The sequence below is a fragment of the Chrysochloris asiatica genome, unplaced genomic scaffold, assembly GCF_000296735.1.
Source record: "Chrysochloris asiatica unplaced genomic scaffold, ChrAsi1.0 scaffold00101, whole genome shotgun sequence".
NCBI lineage: Eukaryota > Metazoa > Chordata > Mammalia > Afrosoricida > Chrysochloridae > Chrysochloris > Chrysochloris asiatica.
The window spans coordinates 345,980-371,178 of NW_006408619.1; the positions used below are offsets into that span (position 1 = coordinate 345,980).

Below are 25,199 nucleotides of genomic sequence, written 5' to 3' on the forward strand. Positions count from 1 at the left end.
ATAATTGTACTGTAGCAAGTGTCAGGGTTCAGAGGCCTAGAACTAGGAGCAGCCCTTCTTTGGTATTCAGAACTTCCCATGGTTCATACTGTCACAGATATAAAGATAAATTAACTAAAAGAAAAAGATTTGGATTCTAGATACATGTTTTTATCCTTTGGCCAAGTTACTTTACCTGTTGCTGCCTTTGCTTTCTCATTCGTAAAATGTAACAGTACCTACAACATGGGGTTTTTCACAAGGAATCAATAAATGTAAACACCCAGAATCAGGTCTGGGGCATAGTAAGTGTTCAACACACATGGTAGCTGCAGATGTTGTCGTGTGCTGTTGAGTCAGTTCCGACTCAGAGCCACCCTATCTATCTATATAGGGCTTCTGAAGCTGTAAATATCATCTTCCTTCCCATGAGAGGCTGGTGGATTCAAACTGCTGATCTGTGGTTAGCAGCCTAATGCATAGCATAATATACTGCCAGATTCCTGGATACACACAAGCTAATATTGGCTAATACTGCATTTCTAATGACCTTAGGCAGTCTGACCTGTCACATCAAGCAAACTGGGTTATAAAAATGTGTTCTATTTCAAAGTGGCTGCAAAAATCAAATTGGCTGCATAAAATGGTGTGGTCTGCGTTTGTCATTTGTTCACAGCAGTCATGTAATCTTTTACTGTACGTAATAGTCAGTTCAGGCTCACGTTTCTGTGTTAAGTGCTACTGAATCAGTTCCGACTCATAGCAACCCTGTACAAGGTTTCCAAGGAGCAGCTGGTGGGTTTGAACCATTGACTTGGGGTTCACAGTCCAGTGCTTATCTTACAGCACCACACAAGGAGTTCAGTTCCAAGTCACAGTGACCCTGTATAGGATTTCCGAGGAGGAGCTAAAGGGTTTGAACTGCCAACTTTGTGGTTATCAGTCCAGTGCTTATCCAAGCCACGCTAGACTAAGTAAACATTCATACCCAGTGCTATGAGCGCCGTAAAAAAAGAAAATAGGAGATGGCAGTGCCAGTAGTAACCAGATGGCTAGGATGTATGGTTCTAATCACAAAGGAAAAGTACGAACATCTGTCAAGCTCAGAGGCAGTTCAGCCATTTCACAAAGAGCCCATTTCTAAGACAAAGTGTCTCACAGGTACGCCCTCCTGCATCTTTCCTTTCTTCTCTGCTGGTCCATGGAATGCTGCCTACTAAAGCCCTCTCCGTGAATAAGTAGCACACGTGTGTAACTTTTGCAGCATAAGCGGTGTTTCACCTCCCTGGATCACCTTTTTCGTGGAGCTCCGAATCCGAGGCAGCATGTAAATCTCTTCCAGCTCCTTCTGACGCTCCTCCTCCTCCACTTTCTTCCTCTGCTCTTCTGGAATGATCTCATCCCAGTCCTTGTGAGGACGCTCTTCCAGCTCTTCATCATCCTCCATGGTTGCGAAGTTGGCAACCTTAAAACAAATTTTTCCATTTCTTAAAGCACCGCCAACAAAAACACTAACCCATCTAGCGTTTTTTATCTAAATGTGAACATTGAGATAGTCTGAATAATGGACTCCTGTATAGAATGTACACGTAAGCAGACAATTCTCCATTTATCTCTTCCTGTCTTCTCCAAAAACATCCACTCTGCAAATCCTCAAGCTTATCAGAAATTTTATGAAAAAGCAGGGAAACAGATACACAGATATGAATTATCTCAAAAGTCTTATTAAATCATATGCATTTTCTAATAAAATGATGTTAAATGCCATCGTGTTACTTCTGACTCACAGTGACCCTGTATAGGATTTCTGAGGGGCGGCTGATGAGATTGAACCACTGACCTCAAAGTTCAAAACCACCGTGCGGTCGTCCAGTGCTCATGCTGGAGCACCACAACAGGACTCTAATAAACTGATGTGCTGCTGTTAAATCCCATCAAGTCAGTTCCGACTCAGCGACTGTGTATAGGGTTTTCAAAGAGCATCTGGTGTGTTTGAACTGCTGATCCTGTGGTTCCCAGGCCAGTACTGAGCTGCAACACCACACCAGGAGTTCCCAATAAACTGATACTACCTGGTAGCGTAGTGGTTACGAATTGGGCTGTGAACCGCAAGGTCAGCAGTTCGAAACTACCAGCCGCTCCATGGAAGAAAGATGAGGCTTTCTGCTCCCATAAAGATTTACAGCCTCAGAAACCCTGTGCAGGGACACTATGAGTCAGAACTGACTCCACGGCACATAACAACAACAACAACAACCTGGAAATTTACATGTAGATAATTAATACTAAATACCTAATGACAATCCATAATGAACACTTCTATAAATTATAAACTATTGTTGACATCATTGCTAATATCAGATGGATCCTGGCTGAAAACAGAGGATACCAAAAAGATGTTCATCTGTGTTTTATTGATTTGCAAATGCTTTGACTGTGTGGACCATAACAAACTATAAATAACATTACAAAGAATGGGTATTTCAAAACACTTGAATGTGCTCATTAGAAACTGTTATAAAGACCAAGAAGCCGACATTCAAACAGAATAAGGGGATAATGAATGGTTTACGAATCAGAAAAGGTGTGTGTCTGGGTTGTAGTATTTTACCGTAACGAATGTATGGGGCTGCCCACTTTTGATTAACTTTTAATATCTAAGAATTTTCTACCATAATATCGTATAATACTCCTGACCAAGATGACATGTTTGAAAAGACAGCAGTATTCAGTAACTTTTGTTCTTCTCCGTCCTGCCCTCTGCACCCTCAGACACACTGACGCTGCTCCGAGAGCTCTCTGACCCAGCCAACTCCTTCTTTTACACGTATGTGGCCCAGCTGCTCCGAGAGCTCTCTGACCCAGCCAACTCCTTCTTTTACACGTATGTGGCCCAGCTGGGTCCTCAGTACACAGTAGCACTTCCTTCTCAACATTTCGCCAATATCCCTCTCAATCCAATAGGATAACTGTACTGACGATCATTGTAACTGCCTGCTTCTCTGCCCTGCATGGAACCAAGCCAGGTCCAATCAACTGTGGTCTCATTTGAATCTTGAAATTCCTTGTCTCTGAATTTCCCATATCCCCATACCATCTTCCACTCTGGGATTACCAACTGATCAACTCATACTGACCCTGTATAGGATTTCTGAGGCTGTAAATCTTTTTAAAGCCTCATCTTTCTCTCATGGAGCAGCTGGTGGGCTTGAACCGCTGTCCTTGTGGTTAGCAGTCCAGTGTAGTGCCACTGCGCTCTCTTCTTTCCTTAAACCATCAGACTGTCTCCCTAGTCTCAAGTCCTTTCCTCAACCTAGAAACAAGGTAACATCTTTCAGAAGCTTGTCCTGCTTGGCCCTTTCACCCTCATAAAGCCCCTCGTGGACTCTTCACTAAGTTTTGCAGATAAGTCTAGCCTCAGTGCTTCCTGGGGCTCTATGCCACTTCGGCTTCTCCGCTGGTAGCACCTCCGCTGGTAGCACAGTTTCCTCTAATCACTGTCTCAGTGGTTCCCTTCGTGGGCAGGAGGATCTAGGTTCATGCAAGTACAGGAAAAAGCCAAAAGGACTGGTAGAGACTGAGTTTATGGATCAATGCTGAAAGCACTCTTCCGCAAGGATTTTCAGACCTTAAATTGTGACAGAAGTTCATCTGTTGCACTTGTTGACACTTCATTCTCTCTGGTTTCCGCCAAGCGCAAAATCTCATCTATATCCATTTCCTAAAAAATCAAAAGCAACATAAACAGGGTGAAAAGCAACAGAGACTGGCATTCACCAACGATGCCTATTACAGAGACTGGCATTCACCAACAATGCCTATTACAGAGACTGGCATTCACCAACGATGCCTACTCCAAATAAGCCAAGACACCACTCCTGTCTGATACGCCATTTCATTTTACAGCCTCCTCCTCTACCTTTTACCCCAAAAGTTTGAAACTATTACTGATAGAAATGATGAGGTGAAACATTCAGAAATAACATAAAAATAAATTAAAGGAGAATTAAAAAAAAAACTAAGACTCCTCAGATTTTTTTCTCATTCTTTCCTATTTGATTTAATAAGAGCTCCATAGGAAAAATAAGAAACTAGTAATTTACTTTCTTTATCAATGCCTGGCACAGACTCAGAATCTACATCCAGGAAAAACAGACTCAGCATGCACAATATTCAAAACAGTGTTTTTCTCCTCATTATTAATTACCTGAGGCTCTGACTCCTCCCCTTCAAGTTCTTTGAAGAGATCCTCTGCGCCAAATTTCAAAATAGCTGTCAGCTCCTCTTTATTAAAAGGGTTTGAGCTGCAGAAGTAAAATGCAGTTGTAATCTGGAGAATGCCAAACTACCTCTAAGAAGCTCTACTTTAAAATATTGACCCTTTAAAAAGACATCAAATTACTGGTAAAAAAGATCAATTCTGCCCCAAGAAAAATGATCTCTCAAACATGACTTCAGTTTGCTTATATTCAGATACAGTCAGTGTGGTAAACCTACTAACATAGCAGAAGACAAAGTAAAAATAACAAATTTCCTTGTTGGTTAGCCAAGAAAGATGAGACTACCTGAAAGTAGAGTTTATTGATAATTCTCTTTATCTTTTGACTCATTCACTAGAATTTTCCATCTCTTTACTTCTGGTAAAAAACAAAAGAACCCTCCTTTTCTCATCTAGCTTCGTCTTGAATGGACAGCTGCCGGAAAGTCCTCTCCTGAGGAAGGGCTGGAACACATGCACCTTCAGTACAGGCTGCGGGACCGCCGCCGTGGCACCACTCAATAAAAGCTGCTCCAAGTTCACTGCTACACAGGACAGAATGTTTGCGTTTCTGCAACTACTTCTTCTCTACACTATTCTGTGTTCAGTAAGAAAAACTCCAAAAGCCTTTTTCACAAATAAGAAAACATCTGCCGACTCCCTCTGGTTCATTGCTGAAAAGTCAGACGCGTTCTTGTGGCAGGAGGACAGCCCAGGGAAGAGCACACAGCCACCACCATCACGGCTGTGACCCACGCCACGTGCAGAATGAAAAGCCCAAAGCAAGAGAGCAAGACGGGGAGAAAAAGGGGCCTGTGCACACAAGAGGGTGTGGTGACCAATCAGAGAGAAGAGGGGCAAGCACAACAAAACGGAAACGCCATCTCTTATGCTTATGACCTGGCCTCTCCCAGGTAAATAACAGGCTACTGTCTGTTGTCAAAATCTGATTAGAAGGAAAAATTACACCAGATGCTGGTGCACAATTTGATTCTGCTACTTCCATCTCTCTGACACTTACTTGGACCTGCCTGAGTTGTTTTCCAAAACCGTCCGGCCAGTGGTGTCCATGCGCTGGATCACTAGATGGTCCAACACCATCTTCTTTTTGGCTCGTTCTATGATCTCCTCCTCCACAGTCCCCTTGGTAACCAAACGATAAATATTGACCTGCAGGAAAAGGAATTATTGATGTTAACACCTGATCCCTTAAGGGAAACCAATTCCTTCTGACTCAAACCTAGGAGAGGAAAATTTAAAACAACTTATTCTCTACTGCTTCAAGTCACTGAAAGCTCTCTCCTGGAAAGCAGCTTCAGTAGATGCAATATTTACTCTCTGCAGTGCTATATTCGCTAATAAAATTGTCTCTAAATGATTATTCTTATTGCCTTGCTCTAATAATAAAAATCTTGCTAAAGAAAAATCAGTTCCATTAATCTCAAGTTTCGCCACAACGGAATCTTTGTTAGCTGTGAACCTAGAAGCTAACCGCTGCTACAGCCGACATCCCGACTCACACACGGAAGAAACAAATGTGCACTCTTTCTTCCTGCCTCAGAGCGAACACTGTGAAAACTCCACCATCTGAAACAACACTAGAAGATTAACAACTTCTCCACATTCAAACCAGAAAAAAGGCAGAAAGCCTACTCATCATAGGGAGTCCTGGAGAGGCGCTGTGGATTAATGCGCTGGACTGCAAAGTTGCTTTGAACTGCAAGATCAGCAGTTCAAGCCCACCAGCTGCTCCTCAGAAACCCTATACAGAGTTGCTATGGGTCAGAACTGACTCAACAGCACTTAACAACAACAACATTCATCATATACCCAATCTTAGGATAAACTCATAGAAACTGACTAGTATGTGCTTTTCTTTTAAAATCAGTAAGAAAGATGCTCATCCTAGGCATAAAAGTTTCATCTCTAAATTCCAACAGTTAACAACAGTCACCTACCCTTGGGGAAGTAAGACTAAAATGGGGAAAAAGCATTTTACAAACATTGTGAACCGGTGATGTTCTCCCCCAGGTTGAGTCACATCCAGAAGCTTCTGCCACTGACCTGCTTCTTCTGACCAATTCGATGTGCTCGGGCTTGTGCCTGCAAGTCGTTCTGGGGGTTCCAGTCAGAGTCGAAGATGACAACTGTGTCCGCTGAGGCCAAGTTGATTCCCAGGCCACCAGCCCTTGTTGAGAGCAGGAAACAGAAGTCCTGTACACAAGGCAACATACTACTTTATGCAGTGGTCTTCTCAAACAGTTCACACTCCAATAAGCCCTCCTACCTGGAAACCCCTGCAGGTGTGGAGAAAAGTGAGAGAGGTCGGACACACTTTACGGAAGCTAAAAGAATGGCCGGGACTTGGTGGCTGAGTCCATTTTCACGTACGAGGAAAGAGTCAGTGCAGTGAGCCGAGAAACTGGGTAGAACCTACTACAGCCATGGGAACGAGGAAAATAGTGCTATGTCTAGCTGAGTCTAATATGTAGGACATTAACCAAAAAACAGACTTAACTCTCCAGCAAACGCCCTAGACACTGATCTTCTGAGTAAAGGTAGAGTATGCCATGTAAGAGAGTCAGTATGAATAAGACTAGTACATGTAAACATCCATGCAGCTGTGTCAGGCTGATACGCTAAACAAATTACATGTTGGAACTGCTGAGAAGCCTAGAATCCTCAGACACCAAAAAACATTCAAAAAGAAAGCCAGAGTGGGTGTGGCTAAAGAGTTGTGCTTTATGCCACCAGAGGTCGGGCAGGCACAATAAACGTTCCTGTGTGATCGAGCGTGTGGCAAAGTGGGGGTGGAGGAAGATAACAAGATTTCTAATTACAGAAAACATGATAAAGTATGTTAAAGCCTGATACCATCCGAGCACAGAAGTGGCACTCAAAAACTGGAAATTTTATTTTACATCTTGATAAAAGGCATATTATCTAGATCTACATCTATAAATGGAATCAAAAGGTCTCTACACTTAATTGTCTCATTCAAAGCTATTAAGTCATAGAAACCACGCTCGACGTATTATTTCAAGGACGTCAACCAACCAGTAAAGAACTGATCATGGATTTAGGTAAACTGCAGGGGACAAAGTAAAAAAATGAAAATTAATTAGCTTTCTTATACACCAGCAACGAGAAATCTAAATAGGAAATGAAAAGAATGCCATTCACAGTAGGATCTAAGAAAAGAAAACAGCTAGAAAAAATCTAATCAGAGATGTGAAGAACATAAATCATGAAACTGTAAAACACTGCGCAAAGATTAAGATGCTCCATGTTTATGGATCAGAACACTCAACGCTAAGGAATCAATACCACCCACAGTGAACTACAAAGTCAATGCAATCTCAGTAAACATTTTAACACCTTTCTTACAGAAATAGAACAACCAACTTTATCTGGAAAAGGAACCCAACAAAGCTAAAAATGTTGAAGGAGAAGAACAGCGAATACTTCATGATTTTAAAACATATAACTACAATCATTAAAACCGCCTCGTACTGGTGTTTATCAATAGACACACAGACCAATGGAATCAAACAGAGCTGAGATATAATAAAGCCACATAAAGTGATGTTTGACAAGGGTGTTAAACTTCCTTTCCATTCGATGAGAAAGAGGAATGTCTTTTTGGAAAGTACTGTTGCCACATGAAGAAAAATGACACAGAATCTCCCAACTCAAACCAGATACAAAACAAGTTCAAAATGGAGTAACGACCTGAGATTTTGCAAACTTGAAGTATAATTCTTAGAAGAAAGCGCAGAGATAATGCTGCTGTCAAAAGGTATCGCTTTTAACAATGAATTACCTAATATAACAAAAGACATAATAAGTGTTGCTGTCATTACTGTTGTGACAAACCATCGAGTCAGTTCTGACTCGTAGTGACCCTGTATGGGGTTTCCAAGGAGTGGTTGGTGCATGTGAACCAGCAACATTGCAGTTAGCAGTCCAGAGCTTACCCTACAGTGCCAAACACACTAGGACTTCAAAATAAGACCTCGTAAAAATTTTAAATTTTTGTTCAAAAGCCTTCCAAAAATGTGAAAAGAAAAGCTACCAACTAAGAGAAAATCTTCAGAAGTCATGTCTCTGACAGAACCCTAATAACCAAAACAAAAACCCACATATATATATGTATGTATGTGTGTATGTATATATCGACAACTTAACAACAAAAAGGCAAAAAGGACTTGAACAGACATTTCACCCCAGGACATTGCAATTGCGGCATGAAGAAATGCTCGGTGACCTTAGCTATCAGTACCAGTAACCATCAGAGAGATGCAAAGCAAAACCCACAATAGACATTTTACTCACACTAGGACAACTATGATCACAACCAATGTTGGTGAGGATGTAGGGAAACTGGACTTCTACACTGCAGGTAGGAATGCAAAATGTAGGTACAGTCATTGTGGGAAACACTGATTCTTCAAAAACCTAAGAACGGTACTATCATGCTGTTGTTGCCAGGCGCCTTGGAGTCAGTTCTAACTCACAGCAGCCGTACAACAGTGCCCAGCTTGACTCCATCGTCATAATGACTTGAGCCTACTGTTGTAGCCACTGGCATCTATCTCCTTGAGGATTTTCTCTTTGTTGCTGACCTCCTGCTTTACCAGGGCCTGGTCCCTCCTGATGACAAGTTCAAAGTTCGTGAGATGAAGTCTTGCTACCCTCACTTCTAAGGGGCATTCTGCATGTACTTCTTCCAAGACAGATTTGTTTGTTCTTCTGGCTTCTTGTTGTTGTTAAGTGCTGTTGTGTCGGTTCTGACTCATAGCAACCCCGTATAGGGTTTCCAAAGAGCTAGTGGGTTTGAACTGCTGACCTTGTATTTAGCAGTCCAGTGCCTATCTGATATTGCCACACAAGTTCTTCTGTCAGTACATGGTATATTCAGTACTTGTCACCAACACCATAACTGAAAGATATCAGTTCTTTTTTGTCTTTTGAAAATAATTTTTTTATTGTGAACGTAGTGGTTTACAGACAAGATATTCAGCTTTACATTCGACAAATCATACACTTGGTTTCATCTCAATGATTACAATCCCCTCCCTGCAACAACAGTGATCATACTTCCTCCCTGTGGTCCCTATTTGCTTTCCACCCACCTTCCCATCCCTTCTCAACTTTGTCCTTAGGAAAATGCTGTCCTTTTGGTTTTGAATGACTGACCATTCCAAGGTGAGCAGACCTTACTAGTTACGTTGCCCTCGCTATACACCTATCCACTGCTTGGCTGAAAATTGGGCCACAAGGGTGAGTTCCTTTCTAGACCTGAGATAGCCATCATCTCAGGTGCCCCCTGTCTCTTTCTGACCAGTAAAAGCCCAGTCTCTCTTTTTTTTTTTTTTTATTTTTGTTCCCCATTTTCTGCTGCTCTATCTGGAACCTTCTAATGTGATTCCTTTCAGCGCAGCTGGTAGTGGTAGCTGGGCACCATCTAGTTCTTCTGGTCTCAGAGGCATGGACACTGATGGGCACACGGTCCATGAGTCCACTGGACTACTTGATTCCAACCTCTTCAATTCTCATCACTCTTCTTTCTTCCACACATGGAGAGATCAGTAGCCGCACTTAGACCGCCACTCATGAGCTTTTTTAAAACTTTGTACTGTGGTTTACAGAGAAGCTCTCATCAGCTTCACATTCAACAAACCATACACTTTGTTTCATTTCGATTACAATACCCTCCATGCAACAGTTGCTCCTGAGCTCTCAAGATCCCAGGCACTACTCATCAAAGCAGGATGCAGAACGCTGTCTTTGTGGACTATATGTTATGCCAATTGGCCCTGGTGTCCCCAAAGACTATGGTCCTGAGCCCCCAAGACCAGCAACTCATTGCCTTAAGAGGTTTGATAAGCTCTAAGATGTTTTCATCATTTTATCCTCTGTATGTTCCACCACAAGGAGGCTCTGGTAACATAATGGTTATGAATCGGGCTGCGAACCTTAAGGTCAGCACTTCAAAACTACCAGCTGTTCCACGGGAGAAAGATGAGGCTTTCTGCTCCCATAAAGATTTACAGCCTCAGAAACCCTGTACAGAGTCACTGTGAGTCGGTTCCGACTCCGCGGCACATAACCACCAACCACCATATTCCACCACATTCATAGCTGTGTTTGCAGGAAAGGTAAACAGTCATGTAGAAATATCCCCCTTCAAATTCATATACTTGTGGGCTATGTAAATATAATGTGACGTTATAGGATACACACTGGATGGCGAACAACACCTGTCAGTGGTTCAAACCCTCCAGCCACTCCTCAAAAACCTTATACAGGATTGCTATGAGTCAGAACTGGTTCAACAACACACAACGACAACAAAATCTTTAAATATTGTTTCTGAATAGTTTAGGGTTCATGTTTGGCTACAGAAGAATTCAGGAAAACATATTCTAAGTAAGACTAACTGCAAGGTTAGAGGCAGAAGAGACACCATGTTTTAGAATAGACACAGACATTAAAAAAACCGCTAAAGTCTTAAGAAAACAGGAAATTAAATTTGTTTCATATACACATCTGGAAGCTATCAGAGAATACTTAGTTGATCCCAGAACTACTCTTTCATTAATCACGACCAGAAAGATACATAAGCATGTATAAGCCTTCCAGGGCAGCAAACAATTAGATTAACAAGCTTCTTCTGTATGAGAGGTTCCTTCTCAAAGCAGAAAGATTCACAGTCAATTGTTTCTGAAACAGAAATGCATTACGCTGGAAAGGCCTCCCCCTTGGTACAGAACCCAAACTACCCAAGTAAGAAAGCCATGCGCAGTGTACCTCAGAGCCATCTGCGTTGAAGTGGTCCAGTGCCTGCTTTCGTATTTCTCCCTTGATGGAACCATCCAGACGCTGTAAAAATACACGACAAGAAAATCATGAGGTAGAAGGTCAGCTACACCAGAATAGAACACTAGACTTGCAGTCTTTTATCACCCAACGCCCACTGAGTAAAAATAAAACAGAACGCACTGGGGTAAAGGGCTATGCCCAACCAGCGCACCCTGCTTCACACAAGCTCTCCAGTTACCGACTCAAGGTCAGAGCTTCCGATTCAAAGGGCTGTCTGAGGTTTACCCAGGATCAGAATGGCATCAAAGACCTATCTACAGGGAGACATGCCCACCCAGCCTCTGCTTAGCAGCTCTGCATCTCTAGGTACCTAATAATTAGCTCCTGCAGAAAAAGGATACTTCTTAGCTAATGTGGCTATAAATATCAGGGTTATTAAGTGCTACACACAAAAAATATATATATATTTGCGTAATTTTGTTTGGAAAGCATTTTGCCACAGTATTAAAAAATGTTAAAATTAAGCTAAATATCTAATTAAATTAAAATTATGTATCCTAGCTTTCATAATGATTACACTGAAATCATAACAAAATAAACTGGCGGACTCTATACAAGCAGCCAAATTACATCTTCAAGAGAGTCTAGGCATTTAGCAGTGGCAAACGCTGCTCTCATTAGAGAGCTGATGCCAGATCTAGGGGAAGACCAATGACATCACAGGTAATAGATGAAGGATGTCACGCAAATCTTGAAGGCTTATTACCCACATGCTGTACAGAAAAAGGATTTCTCACTCTTCATAAGCATTTTCACATTTTCCCCTCGGAATTGTTGAACAAAATACCTCAATTTGCAGAAAGTAAAAATAACGTGAGACAGGACACCAACTGGCCAAGCAGGACTCAATGACTAGCTGTTGGCAGAGTCCGGAGAGACCTGCAGTTCCCCAGCCCAGAGCTCTGCCATCAGACTCACAGCTGTCTGAAAACAGCAAGTTCTATCATCACATATGGAATCTCCTGTCCTCTTCTCACTGGCTGTCAAGTCTACACAGAGCCTTTAAAGCAGAGATATGCCTAAATAAAAGCTTGAATGTCTATATTTGAAATCAGAAAACATAAACGTCTTCCTTTTACCATCACATTAACAGCATACATTAAGCCAAATTTAAAAGTCAACAATCAGACACCATACACTTATATGGACTCCAGTTCAGTTATTCCCTAGAGAGTAATCCAGTCTTGTTTTATTGGTATCAAATGATTTGCTGAAACTAAAAGTTCACAGGGACCAGATACAGTGTTGAACAACACGGTTCACAAGCACCAAAGATGCATCCCCCCTTGCAGTTGAAAATGCACATATACTTTTTGACTTCTCAAAGCTTACCTACCACTAGCCTGCTGTTGACCAGAAGCCTTACCAATAACATAAATAGCCGACTAACACATTTTGTGTGTGTTATATGTATTATATAAAGACTCCTGGTGTGGCGTTGTCGGATCAGTACTGGACTGTGAAGCATAAGGTCAGAAGTTTCAAACCCACCAGCTGTTCCTCAGAAACCCTATACAGGGTCACTTTGAGTCAGAACCAACTTGACTGCACTTAACAACAACTAGAGAAAAACAAAATGTTAGGAAAATACCTTTACAGTTGCTATTATTAGGTGCCATCAACTTGGAACCGACTCACAGTGACCCCATGCATAGCATAGTGAAGCAGTGTCCGGTCCTGCACGGACCCACAGTCGTGGCTACATTTACGGTAGTGTATGGTATTTACTGAGAGCGCATGTTTACATCATCTGTACAAAAGATCAATTGCCTTCACACTGAGCAGGCTGCAGAAGACGAGGGGCTGTTCTCACTCTCCCGGAGGCAGAAGCAGCAGAAGGGGAGGAGATGAAGCAGGGAGCAGGAGAGGCAGACACACTCGGGTAGCTTGATATAAACATATCACCATTTGTGCCTGAATTGTTTCGTAGTCCTCCTGGGCTACATTTGCACCAACAGTACAGTTAGCCTGTCCTTTACTGCCTTGCCTTATATTCAGGTGCTTGCTTCTCATCCTTACTAATTAATGCTCAGGCAAATGTCCTTTCTCCTCACTGATCTTCTCAATGGCATCTGAGACTTTGTCAGTTGCCTCTTGGTCAGCAGAAGCTGCTTCTCCTATTATCTTGACATTTTTTTCAAGCCAAAATCTTTTTTTTTCTTTAAATGTTTTATTGTGAATTATGTGATAATTTACATGGGTGAACATTAGCTTTACATTCATCCTATCATATATCGTTTCATTGCCATGGTTACAATTCCCTCCATGCATCATCAACCAACCAAAGGCTACACCTGCAAGCCTGCCCCCTGGTCATCAGCACACAGCCCCTCTCCCTCTCTGGGTCTTGAGTCCCCAGCTGCTCCATCTCTCCACGTCATCATCTCTGCCTCCATCTCTGGCATCATCACTGCTTCTCTGGGTAGGGTCCCACACTCCACTCTTCTCCTTTGATGGTCCCAGGGACCTCCATTCCTAGACTTCAAAGTCAATCACACCCCTCCACTTGCTATAAAATGTCTATCTTTACATTTCCATCCCTCACAATCAGCCCTGATAACAATTATTCACTATTGTACCACAAGAGACCTATCCACATCTCCTTTCATCAGTCCCACCCAGACAGATTAGCTACTACTCAGTGGAGATTCTACCTTTCTCCATGCCCTGTGGATCTAGGCTCCCTCTTGAAAGCTTGTAAGCCAGTCACTCCTTGCCTTTGAAGCCCCCCCCATTTTGGGTGGCCAATATCCAAGTTGCCCATCCCCATCTACTCTTATATATGAAGGGGGTGGGATTGATCCTCGCTGTAAAGATTTGTTCCCTCTTTTGAACTACTGCATCCAGAGGTGTAGGTCAAGTTCATCAAACTGTATCAGACTACTCTTTTTTCCCTTTTCTTTCTTCTTCTAGTTGAGCTCTGATTGATCATCCAGCCATTGAAGCCAGGTCAAGTGGGTATTATCTGTTAAGTGTGGGTGCTCTTGTGCATATGCCCTCTCTTCTTATCAGCTGCATGCTTCAATCTCCGCTCTAGTCCTCTGTGGCTATGTCACTGACTCTGGGCCCATGAGTCCCCAGGTCTTGCCAAACTGATTGCCAACCAGGTCTCCACCCAGGTTCACAAGAGTCTATTGAACGTGGTAGGGCTTAGCTCGCTGCTTCATCCCTGTCACTCTTTTTAACTTTATCAAACCATCCTTTGCTGGTGTGATGGTTGTATATCAAAACTTGGCTGGGCCATAATTATCTGCTTTGGCAGTTATGCAATGATACACTGTGGAAATTGTAAAATGATGCATTCACCTCTCGAGATGTGGTTTGATTGGATCAGCCCGTATCTGACTCACAGGGATTACCCTTACTCTGCTCACAGAGGATCAGGGTGGACTGCAGCACCGCTCATCTGGTCACAGCCCTGCTCTGAGGATGTAAAGGCATCTCCTCAGAGCTGTGGTCTGCACCGAACATACACGGACATCCTAGCTAAGCTCTCCAGCCTTCTGCTCCCTCTGGGTCCTGCATCTCGCACTCATCACCTGAGCTCCAGCTCTTGGGAACGTGAGTCACTAGCCTGTCATACTGCCTGTTGGCCCCTGTTAGCCTGTATGTCTCAACTGTCCATCTTGGGTTCAGCAGCCCTATGAATGAGTCGGGAGAAGCTTCCTAACGTCTGATGCAGTCTGACGCACAGACTTGGGACTTCGCAGCGCCGACAACACTGGGAGCCAGTTCCTTGAAATAAATACATTTGTAAGCTAAGAAAGCTGGCATTAAATGCCCCCGATTTCGATCCTTAACTACCTTTTGTTTTAGGTTGTCATATAGTGACTACTTTTTCTAAAATCGTATTAGTCTACAAGTATGCCTTTCTAATAGCAATCCTGCACCCCCCCGCAAAAGCTGCATTTTCAATACAAGATAAAAGGGTATTTTGCAAAATGCAAGGTTCTCAAGCTTACTGTCATAGTTACCACAATGGTTGCATGAATCTCCTTTTCCTTTTTATTAAACAATGCTCCTTACACTGGATTCATTTTCCTTGAGATAGTGGCCGACCCTCCACCTAGGGCCCACAGAAAGCAACTCAATTTTTCATGTAATGTCATGAATTTGCTTGTTTTTGTAGGAGGACTGCCAGCATCACGAGCGGCACTGCATAGGGGTCCCAGGGTGTTATTGACAGGTTACATAACGCAATAAACATGAGGAAAACTACAAGAGAACAGCAGGAGGTCACTTCACACTAGGTTGTACAACTTATGGGTGTGTTGCTGTAGGATAAGCACTGGATTGGTAACTGCTGGGTTGGCAGTTCAAACCCACCAGTCATTCTCAGAAACGCTATACAGAGTCGCTATGAGTTGGAACCGACTCGAAGGCACTTAGCAACATGATGTAATACTCTGTTTATATGTGTCTATATATTACTTTTGACAGTTAAAGTGGTCATTTGCATAACTTTTGAGAAATTTTAACATTTTTATAAAAGATTTCTTTATATTTTTTGGTAGTGAAAATACTTGTGTCAATATGTATTTTCTGCATTTTTCTTAATTTTTTCAATATTTCTAAGGTACACAGTTTGTCTTCAAGTTTTTTCAAATTGTCTCAAGTCTCGAAAAACTTTTCCAATATATTTATTGAAAAACATCTGTATGTAATTGGGCCTAGTCAGTTCAAACCCACATGGCTAGAGTCAACTCTAAAGAACTTTTTACAGTGCCCTATTTTTACACTATTTTACAACTGTATTGTAAGACAGCAGCTGAAAGCCCACATGAGGTACTGACATACAACAATGTCTTGTGGGGTATTTTGAAAGATATGGTTAATGAGTCTGAAAAGGTCACCTTCTTAGAAAATAGTAACTTCCACCCAGTGTCTTCAATACCTGCAACTCTAAGAGTTGATCAGAGCATAATAAAAGTATTACTGCACGACTCAAGGGAAATGTGTAAATATTTATAAATCCATCAGATAGAAGTTTCCCATAAAATCTGATACACAGAAAAAGAGCATAATGCTGCAGCAAATTTGCCCCCCATATGTGATCACTAAGTTGAGTATCACTAAATGAAATTCCTAGGAAAAGAGAGGAAGTCATCACCACTTGGTTCACAAACCAGCAGGTATCCCGTTCTGCTAATTCTCAGCTTTATAGACAGGGCCCACTTCCTGTTTTCTCCCTTCTAGGATTTGGGCTTCTAAGATCAAGTTCCCACTTCTTCAGTTTTAACCACATAGAGATACAAGACGGTATCTAATCCAACCTTGCTCAATTTTCCTTTCTCTCATAACAATTTTTAAAAAGTAATCTAAAAGCAAGGGGTGGTAGTGCAATGGTTAAAGCACTCCGCTGCTACCAGAAGGTCAGTGGTTCAAGCCTATCAGTCACTCCACAGCAGATGTGGGTCTCTTTCTGTACAAACCCCTATGGGGCATATGTCTACTCTGTTCCATAGGGTCGCTGTAAGTCAGAATCCACTAGACAGCAGTGGGCTTGGGGAAACGCAAGAGAGTGAATGGAACTTTAATCTCAATTTTTCAAGCATGAGACCCCTTATTTTCTACTTTAGGATAGAGCTTAGCAAGCAAAGCGCACAACCCAGTGTGAGGCCAAGCAATTACTGAGCATCTTACCTGGAAAGGATAGTGTTTAATAGTCAGATACTCGGCCAAAATATCCAACATTCTCACCATCTGGGAGAAGATAAGGACTCTGTTCCCTCTTTCTCGAAGTCTTGTCAACAGTTTATCTAATAAAATCAGCTTTCCACTGCTCCTGATCAGAGACTGAAAACACAGAAGACATTTTCAACCATCATGTTCAAATCCGCACCTCAACCGCCCTTCTTTTAACTTTCTCAATCCTTGGTGATCTGATGCACCAGCAATTCCTAAAACCTTGTTTTACATGGTGCCTATGACGTTATACTTTCTGCAATTTGTCTTAGTTATTTGGCTTCCAACACCTGTTCCTGCAGCCTTGTTTTGGTGCTTCTTGAAGAATCACCAAAGAGGAAAAGGAACTTTTTTATCAAAAGAATCTTACAGAAAGTAAACTCTTTTTCAGAAAGTAAGACCAAGAACACACCAGAAGAATCTCCTGCCCGTTTTCCCTTTCATTCTCTTCCGGGGATTTAATCAGATAGCAATGGTTGCAGCATTTCTTCAGCTCCATCACAATATTAAGGAAACCCGATGTGCTGCCTCTTGTGCCTTTGGCAAGAGCCTTATAATTCCTGGTCAAAATCCACCTGCAAAGGAACATAATATTGATATTGTTACATTCAAAGAAGTCGGAATTGAAGGTACCACAGGATTTGAAGAAACAGTAGGAATACTGAAATACACGTAGACAGATCAAGGCAGGGTTTAAAGGAAGATGTGTTTTATTTTGCATTTCCCACAATCTAAGCAGGATCCCTCATGTCTTCAGGACATTAATCATTCTATTGACTATTTCAATGTTATAGAGCTCACATGAAAATTAAAAGGATATAAAGCAGTGTTGTTATTGTTAATAAATATATGCATACTGTCTAAGTTACCTAATGTTGTTGCTATAACAGAAATAACATAAGTGCATGAATTTAACAACCAGAAATGTATTCTCTCAGAGTTTGTTGTTGTTGTTAGGTGCTGTGAAGTCGGTTCTGACTCATAGTGACCTGTGCACAACAGGAAGAAACACTGCCTGTTTCTGGCCCACACTCACAATCATTCCACCTGAGCCCACTGCTGCTGCCACTGTGCCAACCCGTCTAGTTGGGGGTCTTGCTCTTTTTTGCTGACACTCCACTTTATTAAGCATAATGTCCTTCTCCAGAAACTGGTCCCACCTGACAATGTCTGAAGTAGGAGAGATGGAAGTCTCTCCATCCTGGCTTCAAGGGTGCATTCCAGGTGTCCTTCTTCCAACACAGGTTTGTTTGCTCTTCTGACAATCCCTGGCACTTTCATTATTCTCCTCTGATACCGTAACTCAAATGAATCAATTCTTTTCCAGTCTTCCTTATTCACTGTCTAACTTTTGAATGTATATGTTGTTGTTGTTATTAAGTGCCATGGAATCGGTTCTGACTCATAGCGGCCCTGTATAGACTTCCTGAGGACCAGCTGTGGGGTTTGAACTACCATCAACCTCACAGTCTAGTGCTGTATCCTACAGTGCCACACCAGGGCTCGCATGCATCTGAGGCTACTGTAAATACCATGGTGCAAGTCAGGCAAAATTTAGTCCTCAAACTGACATTTTTGCTCTTTAGTACATTAAAGAGGTCTTGTGCAGCAGATACGCCTAAAACAGCTTCATCAGAGTATTAAGGAAACCTGATGTGCTGTCTCTTGTGCCTTTGGCAAGAGTCTTGTAAGCTCACAGTTTAGGAAGCTAGAAGTCCAAATTCAGCATGCCAACACTGGGGGAAGTTTTTTCTTTGTCAGCTCTCAGGAAAGGTCTTTGTCTCCTTTCAGCATCTATAGGTCCAACATTCCTTGGAGATCTCCATACAGCTCAGCATGAATCTTCCCCTGGATCTAGGAGGTTCACACTGCAGCAAGCCTTAGTTCAAAGGACACACTCGACTTGGGTCTTCTATGTTGGTGATAGAAGGCCCCTCTGAGATCTCTGCTCATGTCTCTCTCCTTGTGTATCTCAAAAGAGATTGACTTCAAACACAGCCTCATCCTGTAGATGGCATCTGGCCTCATGAACATCATGGTGGTGGTTGGGTGCCACCAAGTCAGTTCTGACTAACAGTGACCCTTTATAGGGTTTCCAAGGCTGTAAATCTTTTTATTTTTTAAGTTCGTATTGTGAATTGACTGATAATCTACATGGGAGAACATCGGCTTTACACCATCGTTTCATTGCAATGATTACAGTCTCCTCCGTGCAGCATCATTCAACAGGATTTCCTTCTATTCCCTCTGTTTTGTTTGGTTGCGGGGGGGGGGGCGCGGGGTGGAATGTACACCAAAACGCTCAGGAATATATAATCATTTAAACAACCAAAGGGCACATTCTGAAAGCCCTCTGGCTGCCAGCACACAGCCTTTCTCTTATCTTAAGTCTAGAGTCCTCAGCTGCTCTCTCTCTCCATGTCCTCATCTCTGCCTCCATCTCTGGTGTCACTTTCTCTAGCTAGGGTCCTACATTCTGCTCGTGCTCTTCTCCCTTGATGGTCCTAGGGTCCTCTGTTCCTGGACTGTAAAATTAACTACTTCCCTCTTTATGTTACATAACTTCTACCTTTACAGTCGTGCCCGTCGTAATCAGTCATGATAACAATTATTCACTATTGAATCATATAAATTTTATCCCCATCTCCTTTCACCAGACTTGTCTAGACAAGATGGAAACTATTCAGTGGGGATTCTACCTTCCCCCGCACACTCTGAAACTAAATTCTCTTGAAAACTTGTAAGCCAGTCACTCTGTGCCTTTATCGCCTCCGCATTTTAGGTAGCCACTGTCTACGTTGCCCTGTCCCTGTCTACCCTGTATACAGAGGGGATAGGATTGATACTTGATGTGACGACTCCTTCACTCTCAGTTGGTATTTTGAGCTACTATATCCATAAATATAGGTCAAGTTCATCAAACTGTAGCAATTTACAGTTGTTTCCTTTATTGAAAATCAGAGTTTTTACTCGAGTTCTGATTATCAAGACATCGAGGCTAGGTCAAATGGTACTATCTACAAGTTTGGGCATTTCTGTGTGTCTCCCCTCACTTCTTAGCAGCTGGATGCTCCACTCTCAGCTCTAGTCCTCTGTGGCTATGTCCTTGTCCATGGGCTCAGGTGTACCCAGGTCTCACCATACTTCAGACCATCCAACCCCTCCCTCCTCTTCTCTCTCTCATCTCCAGGTCAACGTTGAGTTTATGGAACATGGTCAAATTCAGCCCCTATCTTCATTGCTACCTTTTCCCCTCTTGCACTCACTAGTAGACCAATGTGGTCGTCAGCAAGCTTACCTGCCTGTTCATGTGTTCCGAAGCTGTAACTCTTTATAGAAGCAAAAAGCCTCATCTTTCTCCTATGGAACAGCTGGCAGGCTCAAAGCACACAGCTTGTGAGTCACAGTCCAGTGTCTACTGTATGGAGCCACTGCACTCCCTATGGGTACATTTTGCTGTGGTTGTGAAGTGTCATTGAGTCGGTTCTGACTCATAGCAACCCTGTATAGGGTCTCCAAGGAGTGGCTGGTGAGTTTGAACTGCCGACTTTGTGGTTCACTACTTATCCTATGGCGCCACACCAGGACACCATAGGTAAATGAGTATACAACACTAAATAACCTGATTTTCATTTTTTAAATGGTGATCAGACTGTTTTGCCTAATGCTACCATGATTATTAAAACATTCTTTATTAGGAGAAACTTCATATGAACATAAATTTTTTTAAAAAATAGGTAGTACATAGGTATATTCTATTTTTGTATGCATTTGAAATTGTCAATAATTATGGTTCAATAATTACAGCAGTGTTAGACAAAAGTCTAATCACCATTTTGAAAGTGAAAACCTTGTCTATTTAATTGCATTAATTAATAACAAGCAGGAAAAATTATGAGAAAGATTACCCAACCTCTAACTTATAGAGGATTATGACCTTCAATGGCAGTACAATTAGTTTCAATATTCCAGCTCCAACTTTAAATCCCTGCTATCTGCTATCTGTGCCAAGCCCGATTACTTTAGCTTTAGCACAATAACCAAATTCAGCCTTCCAAACTTCTGCAGCCCCTGGACATGCCTCAGTAACTACACACCATGCTGCTTTGTCCCTAGATTGCCCTACGTACCACACAACAAGGCTGTTTGTCATGTATGAAGTTACTGGGGACATAAAGATAAATAGAAAATTGTTTTTATATTCCCAGTATATAGGAGAAAGCCTGACACAGTGCCGAAACTTCATAAATGATCAATTGAATAGCAGAGAGGAAAAGCATGACTATGAGAAATGTTTATCTGTTGGTAAGAAGATGAGCACTAAGAGTTAATGTGCACTTTATTTAGACTACTTACATATAAAAAGTACTTTGCAACAAACTTCTCACACAAATTAAAAAAAAAAAAAAACCTCCTCTTAATTCCTATTTAATTCTACCTTGCGGGCAAGAGCTTACTAACTTGTAATACTGTTTCTGCAGGGCCGACATCTCCACCCTGAGGATCTGCTCCACTTTGGCAGGAAGGGATTTCTCCACATCTTTTTTGACCCTCCGGAGAAGAAAAGGCTCGAGAACCTTGTGAAGACTCTGGTAACCATTCTCTCTCCCTTTCCCATGATCCTCTTCAAAATCTTCCCAGAACTCAAACCTGAAGATAAAATAATATACGATTAGTTGCACAGAGAAAAAAAGGCATTTATCCAACGAAAAGCAAATTTTTAAGCAAATTCAATGAAACAGAAAACTTGTAAACAGCTCATTCTTTCTATAACGACATTAGGAGCTCTGGTAGTGTAGTGGTTTACGAATCGGGCTGCGAACCTGAAGGTCAGCAGTTCGAAACTACCAGCTGTTCTGCAAGAGAAAGATGAGGCTTTCTGCTCCCATAAAGATTTACAGCCTCGGAAACCTTGTGCAGGGTCACTATGAGTCAGAACAGACTCCACAGTACTTAACAACAAAAGCAATTATTAACTCTTGAATATTTGCTTGAGAAGACAATAAAAAGAAAAGAGCTATCAATTCATTCAATTCCATCAGTTTACACTGGACACAGGAGGTTTCCATTCCTGACTCTGGGTCTAGAGTTTACAAAACATTTCAGTAGATCATGCAATTTGTATGCAAACAAATACAAGTTTGTTTTATGAAATAAGTGTAATTTCTTGGAAATTTAAATTCAGAAATAAAATAATAATTAGTAGGAATATTATTACAGCTGATATAGCTCAAAGATAAGAGTTAACAACACAATTTCTATCAATAATTGTTACTGCTCACACGAGGGTGAATAAAAAATTATCTGCACTCCAGTTATATTAAAACTCCCGTCCAGATCCACAGCTAATGACACTGAGGATATTCGTGAAATGATTCTGTTGAATAGGTAAATGACAGTGGATTATATGTGGCAAATCATTTGAAAATCAGCTGTGGCTCCGCCTATGAAATAATATACAAGAGACTTGGGTTTTGAAAAATTTGTACGAGATGGGCATCGAAACACCTCACGGAAAAGCATAAACAGAAGCGCTTGGACATCTGCATACAGAATTTGCACTGAGACTCAATGAAAGGTAAAAGTTTCTTTAAAAAATCATTACTGGTGACGAGACATGGATTCATCACTATGAGTCTGACAGTAAACGGCAGAGTATGGAATGGAAACATCCTTAGTCACCGACCAAGAGAAAGTTGAAATGTCAACCATCAGCAAAAAATTGTTGCTTACAGTTTTCTGGGATTCTCAAGGGACAGTATTAGAACACTATCAGGAAAAGCATTCATCAACCAACAGTGCTCATTACAGTGAGCTGCTCACTGAAGAGTCGAAGCCTAGACTTCAGATTAAACGCAGAGGACTGCTATCTAAGGGCGTTGTGATCTTGTGTGACAATGCATGCCTGCACCCCTCTGCCCACACTGTTGCCACTCTGCAGAAACTTCATCCTTCCCTATAGTCCTGACCTTGATCCACTGGATTTTCACCTGTTTGGTCCTCTAACTAAGAAGTGAAGACAGAGGTACATTCGTGGCTTGCAGCTGAGCCTAAAACATTTTTTAATAAGGGAATACAAAAGCTTACTGACAGATAGACAGAGTGTATTAATAAAAAACAAAGCGATTGTATCTAAAAATGATATAGCTGTCTTTTCTTAAAGTTGATTAAGATAAATTCTGCAGTCAAAGTGCAGATAGTTTTTGACTCACCCTCGTATATTAAAAAGTAAATGAATTATAATTACAGTAAACAAAACTACAGACCCAGCAAGAATGTTAAAAAAAAGTGACATTTTTATACTAATTTGGGAACACAAGTTTTATTAATTAATAAAAAAATAATTCTGCCTGTGGCGCTGTGGGCTAATGCACCAGACTGCAGTCAGTTTGAACCATCAGGTCAGCAAGTGAAGCTCACCAGCTGCTCCTCAGAAACCCGATAGAGTCACTATGGGTCAGAATCGACTTGATGGCACTCAATAACAACAACACACTCTACGGATAAGGAGCCCTGCTGGTATAGTGGGTTACACATTGGGTTGCTAACTGCAAGGTCAGCAGTTCAAGCCTACCAAGCACTCCACATGAGAAAGATAAGGCTTTCTGCTCCCATAAAGACTTCCAGCCTTGGAAACTCTACACAGGGGCAGTATGAATTGGAATCAACTCCATTGCACACCACCACCGAGCTCTGTTAAGAGCTCTGATGTGTGAATCTTTGGTGGACTAAAGGACCTAGGGCAAAAATCCAGAATGTGACATTAAGATCAAATTACTTTCTGAGTATGAGGATTCAGGGACAAGTGTATGCCTTGCCACTGGGAAGCCAATGAAGAACTTGGACGATGGAGCTTAGTTTGTGGGCAGACAGAAGCTCAGTAGGTAGCCTGGCAGTAATGGAGGGAAAGCCAATCACAGCCCCACACAGTCTGCTCTGTCACACCACCTGACCCTGAAGAACAAAGCCAAGTGACTCGATGCTCTGTGGAGTTACGCAGACCCACGTTATCTATGTGCTCTGTCTGGTAAGGCAGACGGCACTGCCAGAGCTGCTCAGGAGCACTCAGGAGCCGCTAAGTATTTCCACAGGAACCGTCAGGAGGGTCACTGTCAGCCTCAGTAGTACCTATGAACACCGAGAACAATCACCTTTGGAATAGACAAAATGGTCCTTTCAGTGGTGGTGGTCATGTGCCGTGGAGTCAGTTCCAACTCATAGCGACCCTGCACAGGGTTTCCAAGACTGTAAATCTTTACGGAGCAGAAAGCCTCATCTTTCTTCCGCAGAACTGCTGGTAGTTTTGAACTGCTGATCCTGACGTTAGCAGCCTGATTTGTAACCACTCCGCTACCAGAGCTCCTTGGTCTTTTCAGAGACCTAAAAACATCATTAATGCCTACAGCCCAATAAACATGAAGTGAGCTGTATTTTGCCACACTATTAGGCTAGTAGGGAGTGTGCTGGCTCCATAGGATAAGCACTGGACTGCAAACCACAAGGTCCACAGTTGAAACCTGCAAGATGAGACCTTCTGCTCCTATCAAGATCTGAAGCCTCAGAAACCCTACCCAGGGTCACTGTGAGTCAGAACTGACTCCTTGGCACTTTACAGAAGCAGCAACAATTAGGCTATGAATCCAATCCTCCAAAAACAAAGACTAAAATAAATGAGAAACTGAAACTCTTAAAAGGAACAATGTAAGTGAATCTAACTATCTGGAGCCAGAACATGGGGAGCAATGACTATCACTTCTCCAGGCTCACTTTTTTGACCCCCTGGGACAGAACAACTTCGAGAGATTGTTTAGAAGGTTTAGATTTACTTAACACATATTATAATTAATGAAATCTATATGGCGCTGTGGGGTAAGCACTGGACTGCTTGGCTTCTGTTACTAAGTTATGATAAGGTATCTGTTGCACAATGTACAGTAGACTTTTTTAAACAAGAAAAGGGAGAGCGGGTGTCATCCCCAAGTGATCACGATTAACACCCGTAGGTGTATAGGCAGGTGGAAGAGGAAATGAAAAGAGGATCCAGATGAGCAGAAAATAGCAAAAGATTGGCAAAGTGGGTGTGGCTAAGGTGGGGTAGGACAGGTAAGCAGCAACGTTAAAATGGACCAGGAATCCTCAAAATGTAGCAGTTCTAACTGGGGGCTAATTTGCTCCTCAAAGGACATTTGGCAACGTACAGAAACCTTTTGGGTTGTCACAAGTGGGTGGGTAGCTGTTGGATGGAGAGACGAGGGATGCAGCAGATGTCCTTGTCAAGTCGGTTCCGACTCATAACAACAAGCAGCTGTTGTAGGTAAGTGTTGTCAAGTCGGTTCTGACTCATAACGACAAGCAGCTGTTGTAGGTAAGTGTTGTCAAGTCGGTTCTGACT

General features: G+C 42.1%; 1 protein-coding gene across 1 annotated transcript in view; it reads right to left on the bottom strand.

Moving 5' to 3' along the window:
* CHD2 (chromodomain helicase DNA binding protein 2) overlaps positions 1 to 25,199 on the bottom strand; it is a 148,376-nt gene that overhangs the window by 55,471 nt on the left and 67,706 nt on the right. Inside the window, exons 17-25 of the mRNA XM_006867108.1 lie at positions 21,269 to 21,457; positions 17,220 to 17,382; positions 16,766 to 16,918; positions 11,051 to 11,122; positions 6,302 to 6,451; positions 5,259 to 5,407; positions 4,187 to 4,283; positions 3,608 to 3,700; positions 1,274 to 1,444 (exon numbers count right to left, since the gene is read on the bottom strand). Of these exons, the coding sequence (XP_006867170.1) occupies positions 1,274 to 1,444; positions 3,608 to 3,700; positions 4,187 to 4,283; positions 5,259 to 5,407; positions 6,302 to 6,451; positions 11,051 to 11,122; positions 16,766 to 16,918; positions 17,220 to 17,382; positions 21,269 to 21,457 (1,237 nt within the window). The remainder of the gene's footprint in view (positions 1 to 1,273; positions 1,445 to 3,607; positions 3,701 to 4,186; positions 4,284 to 5,258; positions 5,408 to 6,301; positions 6,452 to 11,050; positions 11,123 to 16,765; positions 16,919 to 17,219; positions 17,383 to 21,268; positions 21,458 to 25,199) is intronic.